The sequence below is a fragment of the Ursus maritimus genome, unplaced genomic scaffold (assembly GCF_017311325.1).
Source record: "Ursus maritimus isolate PB19 unplaced genomic scaffold, ASM1731132v1 scaffold_20, whole genome shotgun sequence".
In the NCBI taxonomy this organism is placed as follows: Eukaryota; Metazoa; Chordata; class Mammalia; order Carnivora; family Ursidae; genus Ursus; species Ursus maritimus.
Window position 1 is genome coordinate 20,619,971 of NW_024424453.1, and position 11,475 is coordinate 20,631,445.

The 11,475-nt window shown below is 41.6% G+C and overlaps 1 protein-coding gene across 1 annotated transcript in view; it reads left to right on the plus strand.

Moving 5' to 3' along the window:
- The window catches only part of PCOLCE2 (procollagen C-endopeptidase enhancer 2), a 63,707-nt gene that overhangs the window by 25,546 nt on the left and 26,686 nt on the right, over window positions 1-11,475 (plus strand). Inside the window, exon 3 of the mRNA XM_040636712.1 lies at window positions 11,235-11,475. This exon is cut by the window's right edge and continues 18 nt beyond it. Coding sequence (XP_040492646.1) covers window positions 11,235-11,475 — 241 coding nt within the window. The remainder of the gene's footprint in view (window positions 1-11,234) is intronic.

The following is an 11,475-nucleotide window of genomic DNA, read 5'->3' on the forward strand; positions in this document are numbered from 1 at the left end:
AAAATCACAGAGAAAGGGGAAAGGACAACATTAGCTTATTGGAAGCTAGAAGGCAGTGGAATGATGCCCTAAAAATTCTGATGAAAATTACTTTAAAACTACAATCTATACCCTACCGAACTGGTGGACAAATGTGAGTGCAGACTAAAGGTGTTTTTAGAAATGTGAGATCTTAAACTTTTTCTCCCTATTCACCCTTTGTAAGAAAACTGTAAGAGGATGAGCTCCAGCAAAATGAGGGAATAAGGTAAGCCAGAAAAAAAGATATAGGCGCCCTATGGGGATTTCCTAAGTTGAATGACGCCGGGTCCCAGCCTCTTAGCTGTGTAGCAGGCCTTGAGAGCAGCTAGTCAAGACTGGACAGAGAGAGGGCTCTAGGATGGATGTTTCCAGGAAGAAAATGGAACTGACAAGGTACCAATGCCTAGCCATTTTTTAGAGGGGTTTTTGTGATAGGAACATAGAAAACTAAGGAAACTTAAAGAACAAGGCAACTCTTAGCCTTAGGAAAAGGAAAAAAAGTGTACAAGAAATGTAACAACTCAGTTCAGCAGTGAGTGACTATTTATGTAGTCACAGTAATAGAAATCCTGACTATTGATTTAACCAGAATTTTGATGGAGGAATTGGGCAATAAGAGGAAGCAAAGAGATAACGTTTAAAAAGGATAAATCAAGAAATAGCAGCACAAGCATGTTATTAAGCAAGAGGTAGATGCCAGACGAAATAGTTGAAAGAATTAAAATTGTTTGCCTCTGAGAAGTGGGAATCAGGGATGGGAGGAGGGGCGAGGACTCATTGTTCGTCAAAATCTTGCAGTGCTATTTTAGATTATAAACTATAGACATGAATTTTTTTGATTAAAAAAAATTGGGTTTAAAAACAATTTTAGTTCCAGCTTGTAGCAACCTAATGCTACTATGTAGAACGCTTGTCGCTTACTCGGTCAGGAGAACATTGGCTGCTCACATTTGCATCTATTTTGTTTTAAATATGTTGATTACCTTACTGTGATTCTTCTCATCCCAGAAGGAAAGGGCTTTCTGTTTCATTCCTCGTAAAGTACTATAATTTGTGTTCCTGATCCATTACAGATTTCTCAGATGAAATAACAGATTACGAAAGTATTTTCTTAAAAATGTCATTTCAGAGTTTTCCTTTGGGCATTGCATAGAAATCAGTTCCTGCCTATAAAAGCTTTTCAAAAAAATGATACTCGTGTGTCATTAAGAAGAAAACATGGGTGCTGTATGACAAAAAGGCTTCTAGCTAGCAAAGGGTTCCCCTGACTTTTATGTCTGTTATCCTTAAGCCTAGCTGTCAGACAACACATACCAGTGGCTTAGGGTCTGGATGCTTTTTCTTCAAGAATCTCCACCAATCATGTTTATCTTGTTCTGGATCAACTCATGTTGACAACTTCTGGAAAATCGAAAAAACATTCTAAAATGATGTAAGTCCTTAGTTCCATTTTTTGAAAGTGTGAAGAAATTGGCTAGATTTAGTTTCTGTGACCTATCTGCAGTCTTCTATCACGAAACACAACTGAGAAAACAAGAAATGGATATCCTTACTTTTAAGAAATTATAATCCTATATTATGCACAGATTGAGAGAGAGCAAAGCTGGCTGCTTGGGATGGGTGTCTTTATAGACTTCTGGTGCCATGTCTCACATGTCTTAGTGGAGCCCCACCTTGCCCCAGGGAGACACTCACTGCCAGGTTTTGGGTCACATGGGCTTTTTTTTCCTTCATCTTCTTTTTTTGATTAAACTCTTTTTTATTTTTCATCTTCACAGTTAACATTCTATCCTTTCAATGTATTTAATTTTATTTTTGTATATATATAAGTTTTTCTTTCTTTACAATTTTGGGATCTAGTTTTCTAAGAAACAGACCAAAATACGCACAAGATCCAGTGTATTGCTCTGTTCTATTCACCTCTCTGATTATATTCTCTCTCTCTCTCTCTTTTTTTTTTTAATTTTAATTTTTTTTTTCAGTTTGGGGTCTCTTCTGATTTGTTTAGTGTATATTTCTCTGGGGTCATTGTTGCCATTTTAGTATTTTGTTCTCTTATTCATCTATTCTTCCCTGGACAGAATGACAAGACAGAAAAACTCACTTCAAGAAAGAAAACAGGAGGCAGTACTAACTGCCAGGGACCTAATCAGTATGGATATAAGTAAGATGTTGGAACTAGAGTTCAGAATAACAATTATAAAGATACAAGCTGGGCTTGAAAAAAGCATAGAAGACACTAGAGAATCCTTTTCTAGAGAAATAAACTAAAATCTAATCAAGTCGAAATAAAAAAGGCTATTAATGAGATGCAATGAAAAATGGAGGCTCTCACTGCTAGGATAAATGAGGCAGAAGAGAGAATTAGTGATATAGAAGATTAAATGATGGAGAATAAAAAAGCTGAGAAAAAGAGAGATAAACAACTACTGGATCACAAGGGAAGAATTTGAGAGATAAGTGATACCCTAAAGCGAAACAATAGTAGAATAGCTGGGATCCCAGAAGAAGAGGAAAGAGAGGGGGAGAGACAGACAGAGAAGCAGAGGAATATTGGAGCAAATTATGGTGGAGAACTTCCATAATCTGGGGAAGGAAGCAAGCATTTAAGTCCAGGAGGCACAGAGAACTCCCCTGAAACCCATACCAAAAGATTGTCGGTTAAGTGTCTGCCTTCAGCTCAGGTCAGGATATCAGGGCCCGAGGATCGAGCCCCACATTGGGCTCCCCGCTCAGTGGGAAGTCTGCTTTTCCCTCTGTCCCTTTTCCCACTCATGTGTTCTCTCTTTCTCTCTCTCAAATAAATAAATAAAATCTTTAAAAAAAAAAAAAAGAATACCTATTCTTCTGAACCTGTTTCAAAAAATTGAAATGGAAGGAAAACTTCCAAACTCATCCTATGAGGTCAGCATTACCTTGATCCCAAAACCGGACAAAGATCCTACCAAAAAGGAGAATTACAGACCAATATCCCTGATGAACATGGACGCAAAAATTCTCACCAAGATACTAGCCAATAGGATCAACAGTACATTAAAAGGATTATTCTCCACGACCAAGTGGGATTTTTTCCTGGGCTACAAGGGTGGTTCAACATCTACAAATCAATCACTGTGATAAACTACATTAAAAGAAAGGACAAGAACCTCTCAACAGATACAGAAAAAGCATTTGACAAAGTACAGCATCTTTTCTTGATCAAAACTCTTCACAATGTAGGGATTGAGGGAATATACATCAATATCATAAACGTCATTTACGAAGAACCCATGGTGAATATCATCCTCGGTGGGGAAAAACAGAGCTTTTTCCCCTAAAGTCAGGAACAAGGCAGGGATATCCACTCTCCCCACTGTTGTTCAACATAGTACTAGAAGTCCTAGCCCAGCAATCAGACAACAAAAAGAAATAAAAGGCACCCAAATCAGCAAAGAAGAAGTCAGTCTCTCACTCTTTCCAGATGACAAACCCCAAAAAACCACCCCAAAATTGCTAGAACTCATACAGGAACTCAGCAACATGATAAGATATAAAATCAATGCACAGAAATCAGTTGCATTTCTATACACTAACGATGAGACGGAAGAAAGAGAAATTAAGGAGTGGATCTCTCCAACTGCATCCAAAACCATAAGATACTTAGGAATAAACCTAACCAAAGAGACAAAGGATCTGTACTTAGAAAACTTAAGAACACTCATGAAAGAAATTGAGGAAGACACACAAAAAATATAAAAACGTTCCACGCTCATGGATTGGAAGAACAAATATTGTTAAAGTATCTATGCTACCCAGAGCAATCTACACATTCAAAGCAATTCCTGTCAAGATACCATCAACTTTTTTCACAGAGATGGAACAAATAATCCTAAAATTTGTATGTAACCAGAAAAGACCCCAAATAGCCAAAGGAATGTTGAAAAAGAAAACCAAAGCTGGTGGCATCACAATTCTGGACTTCAAACTCTATTACAAAGCTGTAATCATTAAGACAGTATGGTACTGGCACAAAAGCAGACACATGGATCAATGGAACAGTATGGAGAACCCAGAAATTGTCTCTCAACCAATCTTCAACAAAGCAGGAAAGAATATCCAATGGAAAAATAGGCAGTGTTTTCAACAAATGGTGTCGGGAAAATTGGACAGCCACATGCAGAAGAATGAAACTGGACCATTTCCTTACACCATACACAAAAATAAACTCAAAATGGATGAAAGACTTAAATGTGAGACATGAATCCATCAAAATCCTAGAAGAGAACACAGGCATCAACTTCTTGCTAGATATGTCTCCAAAGGCAAGGGAAACGAAGGCAAAAATGAACTATTGGGACTTCATCAAGATAAAAAGCTTTTGCATGGCAAAGGAAACAGTCAACAAAACCAAAAGACAACCAACAGAATGGGAGAAGATACTTGCAAATGTCTTATCAGATAAAGGGCTAGTATCCAAAATCTATAAAGAACTTATCAAACTCAACACCCAAGGAACAAATAATCCAATCAAGAAATGGGCGGAAGACATGAACAGATATTCTCCAAGGAAGACATCCAAATGGCCAACAGACACATGAAAAAATGTTCAACATCGCTCGGCATCTGGGAAATAGAAATCAAAACCACAGGAAGATACCAGCTCACACCAGGCAGAATGGCTAAAATTGACAAGTCAGGAAAGACAGATGTTGGCAAGGATTTGAGAAGGGGGAACCCTCTTACATTGTTGGTGGGAATGCAAGCTGGTGCAGCCACTCTGGGAAAGAGTATGGAGGTTCCTTAGAAAGTTGGAAATAGAGCTACCTTTCAACCTAGCAATTGCACTACTGGGTATTTACCCCAAAGATACAAATGCAGTGATCCAGAGGGGCACCTACACCCCAATGTTTATAGCAGCACTGTCCACAATAGCCAAACTATAGGAAGAGGCCAGATGTCCATCGACAAATGAATGAATAAAGAAGATGTGGTATATATCTACAATGGAATAATACTCAGCCATCAAAAAAATGAAATCTTGCCATTTGCAATGACATGGATGGAACTAGAGGGTATTATGCTAACTGAAATAAGTCAGTCAGAGACAATTACATGATCTCACTGATACGGGGAATTTAAGAAACAAAATAGAGGATCATAGGGAAAGGGAGGAAAAAATAAAACAAGACGAAATCAGAGAGGGAGACAAACCATAAGAGACTCTTAATTATAGGAAACAAACTGAGGGTTGCTGGAGGGATGGGGGTGGGGAGATGGGGTAATGAGTGATGGACATTAAGGAGGGCACTAGGTATTATGTAAGACTGACGAATCACTTAACCTCTACCTTTGAAACTTATAATACATTATATGTTAATTAATTGAATTTAAATTTTAAAAAATAAAAATAAAATCTAGGATGGGCTTAGTAGAGCTCACTTTGAACTTGCATCTTCTGCTGTGGTCTTGTCTAGAAGTGTATCAGGCACAAATGGGTGCCCAGAGTTCTCTCTTCAACACATGGTTAAGTGTGAAGGACAACTGTGAGAACTCACGTCTTTGCTTGACACAACACCTTTGTGTTGTGGACAGCATTTAAGACACACACTAATCACATGAAATAGCTGGGCATTGGCCCAGCTTGGGCATCAGGCATTGGGTTCCTGTCTTGAGGGGAGAGGGAACAAGTATTTGATGCTGCTGTTCCTGTCAGCCATGTGGTTCCAGTGCTGTGGTTTGCATGCTGGTCAGGGAGACGCCTGAAGCCACCAGGCTACCAGTGGGCTGGTTCAGTGGACAACATGGAAAGTATAGGTTTGTTGTACAAGAAACAGATGCTGGGAAATGGAGGCTGAGCTGTCCTGCTGTGGAATTGTCCGACTGCTCTGCTACAGTGGTTTGGTTACCTATTGCCTGGTATAAATTTACAGCTCTTTGTTTGATTAATGTTTATTTTATTGTGTGGCAGTGCCTTTAAAAATTTTATTGTTTGGCAATGTTCTTTTATTTTGCAGTAAGCCCTTTTGGGAACAAACAGCTAGAGAGCTCGTGTTTAATGCAAATCAAGTAGTGAGTCTTCAGTTTTCAAGGAGGTTGATGATGACTGAGTTAACTTCTCAGATTTGTCACCACTTACATCCAGAATAGGGTCCTAGGGATATCAGCCACAGGAAAACCAGAAGATGCGCCTCTGTGAAAAAAACACAGTAGTGCCCCTTTATCTGCAGCTTTGCTTCTCGCAGTTTCAGTTACCCACAGTCAGCCAAGGTCCAGAAGCAGTTGGTAGTAGCCTACGGCTGAGCCGCGGGGCCTGCGTCGTCCCCCACCTCCCTCTCATCATGTAGCCATTCTCATCTCACATCATCGTAAGAAGACAAAGGATGTATACATACAATAAGCTATTTTGAGAAAGACCACATTCACATAACTCTTATTGTAGTTTATTATAATTGTCTTATGTTATTATGAATTTTTGTTGTTAATGTCTTACCGTGCCCACTTTATAAATTAAACTTTATCATAGGTATGTATGTATAGGAAAAAACATAGTGTAGGAAAGGCTCTGTACCATCCGAGGTTTCAGGCATCCACTGGGGGTCTTGGAACATATGCCCCACGGATAAGGGGGGACTACAGGACTCTACATTCAAACTTCAGCTCCTCCCCCAAGCAAAACCTAAACCACAGCTCTTTGTGCAATCGCTTGTCCCCCATCCCGCCTCAGCAGTCCCCTTGCTTTGGTGTTCCAGGGTTTCCCATCCATGTTTTCTCTTGGCAGACTTGAGTTCAGCAACTCTCAGCCACCACAGACTCGATCTCCCCTCTGGCATTTTCTTCTCCTCCCTTAGGCACCATTTGCAAAAGACGCATAATCTGAAGCCCAGCTTCTTGTTCATTTCACAGCCAAGTCTTTGGCGAAAAGGTCCACTTCTTTTCTCAGCTCAGGAAGCACTCACGGCTGCTGATCGCTGTGTCACCGCAGCTGACCGGCTACACGTAAGGGACTCAGAGGGTCATGATAGCGGTGCCGGAGGTACGAGTTACACTTTTGCAGGGGCCACTGAAATTACAGATGGACCTCAGTGAAGCGGAGTTTACGCACTTTTGCGAGTGCTCCAAATTGCCTGTTGCCTCCGCTGCTATTCACACAGCCCAAGACTGGCTGCTCTTTTGATGGCTCTATTACAGCGTTGATTCACATAGAATTTATATGCAGCAAAAAGAACAAAGATGTCTCCACAGTTGCCTGTCATGGCGCCGCTGGGTAAGGACAGCAGGTGAACGTCACTATCCATTTGTTAATCAGGGTTATTAACACCAAGTGCAGAGCTGTAACAAACGACCCCCCAAGTCTCAGTGGCCTAACCCAACAAATGGCTATTTCTTGCTCCCTTCACAGTCCAGTGCAAGTGGGTGGCTGTCCTGGGCAGCCATCCTTTGAGCATTTACTCTTCTGTGGTTCCGCTGTCTCCTAGAACATTCCTGTTTCCTCTGAATTCCCTCCTTAGAGCAAAAAGAGAACCCCAGAAGGATTGCACTGGACATTCTATGGCTAGGCCTAGAGGTGGGTACATCACTTCTACCTATGTGCCACTGGCCAGGACCCAGTCAATGGCCCCAACCTAATTGCAGGGGAGGCTGGGAAACATTGACTTCCTGTGTGTCCAGGCAGAGAAAACAAGGTTGCTGAGCATCTCCTGAGTCTCTGCCATAGTCAGGCCACGGAAAACACAGCTGGGGAGGAGTCAGAGCTGGGCTTTGCCACTGATGTGCTGAGTGGCTTTAGGTAAGTCACCATAACCACTGAGCTGTTTCTAACTTCCTATACAGGCGCTGACACTGCTTGTCTGGTATCCGTAAGTGAGTTTACATTGTTGTATAAATGTATGTGCTAGTAATAGGCATTGTGGCCTGCACTCTTTTTTAAAAAATTAAGATGATAAGGATCCCAGTTATTAATTCAGGAACTACTTTTTGAACTCCTGTAACAGCCAGGCATTGGACTAGCTATCGACAAGCTCTGATCCCTGGATCTTACATTCTGGCGGAGAGACAGATGGTAAATAATCTATAAAGAAACAACATGGTTATGTGATCTCCATGATCTAAAGCAACTGAAGGGCTCAGGATAGGCGTCTCTGGAAAGGCAACGCGTGAGCAGAGACCTAAATGATGATGTGGAGGCAGACACATGAATATTGGGGAGGAGGTTGGGCCAAGCAGAGGGACCAAACTGTGCAAAGACCCTGAGGTGGAAAACCAGTTTGGAGGGATCCTTGAACAGCCAAATTGTTGTATGCAGGGCTTTAACTTCTCTGTGCCTCAATTTCCTCACATGTAACCTGTAAAACTGGGCTAATAATATCAACTTCCTGCGGTGGCTGTAAAGGATGAAATGAAGTCATGTGTAAAGTGCTTAGAAAAATATCTGGCACGTGATATACGCTAAGTGTGTACTGTGAGTGAGGACTTTATTCCAAGCACGGTGGGAAAGTTTTGGACAGTTTACAGCAGAGGAATGTGACCTAATGTCCACTGGTGCCACCAGGCTGGGCTTGAGGTGGGGGTTTCCTTCCTTCTTCCAGACATGAGCGTGTAAAGGGTTTTTTGGTGAAATTACCAATCTCCCCCCTCCCCCTTCGCCAAAATGTTCAAAACATCACGTTATTTCCATTAATCAAAATGTATGTTTTATTTTCCAAACATTTATAAGATTCCCTCTTCAAATATTTAAATATACAGAGATTTAAATATACACAGAATATACATGAATAAGATTTTGTAAGCTTCGGATTTATCCCCCTCTTGAAATGGAGCCAAATATTTGTGCATAGTTTGCATGTATATTTCTCGGCATTACAGTTGGGGGGATGTGTGAGATGACACCGAGCTGCTGTGCCTCTTGAACTGGCTGTGAATAAAACACAGCCTTGTGTTTTAGAGCATGCTGTCCCAAAGGTCTGTTTGTGGAAGAGGACACTCTTAGATTAAAACGATGGCTTTTAAAAAAAAAATCAGACATGCTGCAGAAACAGATCTTTTTGCTCAAATTAGTAAATGGTGTGTTAGGGGGAAGAAAAGCTACAGACACAAAGAGAGTGACCATTTCTACAGAAATCGATTCCATACAAAAGAAGCTGCCCTCATATTTGCATTTTGCTCATAGGATCCTGAAAATGCAAGCCATCAGCTTAAAATGCAGGTCCCCTGTTGGTTCTCTGGTAGGAGCCCTGGCACGGGCATCAAGAGACTTGGCACGTTTGCCGGTGACAGTAAGGACATCCCAGGGGCTATGGGGTGAGCTGAGGTCATTGTTGCCGCACGAGACTTTGGCCAACACAGGACTCAGCTGTTGACAGGAAAAAACATGAATATAGAATTGTTTTTTTTACAGGCAGATAAATGAATCCCCTGGTCAATAGACTCTCACAAAACAGCAGCTTTTTCTCCTTTGCCACCAAAAAAAGCATCTTAATGGAGTTTCTGCATTAACTATCAGCATTACAGGAGATTTGAAATATAAGGTTTTCCAAAAGATATGCATCTTCTTTTGTTTGTAAAAAATGACCTAGAAAGGAAAGCAGCCTTCTGGAACTCTGGTGCCGGTGGGGGTAGGAGATATTAGACACAAGAGGTGGAGCTGCCCAGGAGGTGCCTTGTCCAGGGTTTGCGCAAAGAAGCTGGTGTTCCATTTAGCACCTGGCAGATTCATTCACTTAACACCTCTTCATGATGCCCCTCTGTTTGGGGCCATGCACCGTCCAGAGCCTGAGATGCAGCAGTGACCAAGGCAGGAGGGAGCCTTGCCTCCTTGAGTTCTGTCCTTCAGGAAAAATAGACAGTGAGGGAGTCGGTGGGTTGAGTGATCTCATGCTCAAGGACCAAGGCGCAGGCTGCTAACTGGGCAGAGCCTATCTTGGGAGGAGGAGCTGGGGTCTGGGAGTGCCTCCAAGAAGAGGTGACCTTGAAACAGACCCTCAACGTGAGCGAGAGAAGGGCAGAAGTGGGAAAGTATTCTGGGCAGAAGGAATAGCTTGTGAGGGGCCTATGAGTTTTGGTTTTTGTTTTTTAAGATTGATTGATTGATTTTAGAGAGAGCACGAGCAGTGAGGGGCAGGGGGAGAAAGGGAGAGAATCCTCAAGCAGACTCCCCACTTAGTGTGGAGCCTGATTGCAGGGATCAATCAGTCCCAGGACCCCGAGATCATGACCTGAGACGAAATCAAGAATTGGCCGCTTAACGGACTGAGCCACCCAGGTGCCCCCTGTGTGTTTTTATTTTTATTTCTCCCCCTTCTCTTCTTTCTCACCCAGAAAACTCAAGGATGCCCAGGCTGGAGAATATGTACAGCATTATCCCATTTTCATTAATTTTTAAAACAGACACAAAAACACAACTGTATTTTGCATGAATGCATACACATTTATATAAAAATATTTTGAGTGGCACAGAAGGAAACCCACTAAATTTATGACAGTGGTTACTTCTGAGGAAGGAGGGGAAAATGGGGCCTGGATGGGGACGATAAACTCATTTTATCTGAAATTTGTATTTATTTTATTAAAGGAGACATTAAAAATGTGTTGACAAAATGTTAACAATAATTAATTCTGGATGGCTGGTACCTAGATGTTTGTTATATTACTCCATTTTATTAAAAATATACACATATATATTTTTTTAATATCCTTAACAAAGAAAAATCGAGAGTATAGACTATAGATTCTTCAAGTAGAGGGGTCACCTTTGGAGAATATGCTTTACAAAGTTCTTTAGAATGACCATCTAGGAACTCTAAGCAAAGTTCACATCCCAGGGCACCAGACAGTCTTGATTAGTCACATAAAAATGAAGAACAGCTGTTGTGTTGTGGCGAAAGGTTCCCTGCCGTAATCACTGACCTGCAATAGATGGCTCTTGGCCTTCAGTGTGACATGGCATTTGTTTCTGGTTACGGTAGACCCACAACTGATACAGATCTCTGCATCCTTCCTTCGAAAGAGTTTTTGCCAGGGGATGTTGTTGGGATCAACACATGTTCAGAATTTCAATGATGTAACGTCGTTCCTACTGCTGAACATACGCGTACCTTTTCTGAGTTCAGATTTGAGGGAAGAAAAGCATCATCTTGGGTATTCTACTTTTATCTGCTCGCTTTAATAATTGGCTAGATGAGAAGACTTCAGATACTGTTTTCATGACATGGTTTTCCAATTGGTGCTTTTCTCTACAGGTTCCCGAGGGAAAAGTGGTAGTTCTTAATTTCCGATTCATAGATCTTGAGAGTGACAACCTGTGCCGCTATGACTTTGTGGACGTGTACAATGGTCACACCAACGGCCAGCGTATTGGGCGCTTCTGTGGCACGTTCCGGCCAGGAGCCCTTGTGTCCAGTGGTAACAAGATGATGGTGCAGATGATTTCCGATGCCAACACCGCTGGGAATGGCTTCATGGCCATGTTCTCTGCTGCTG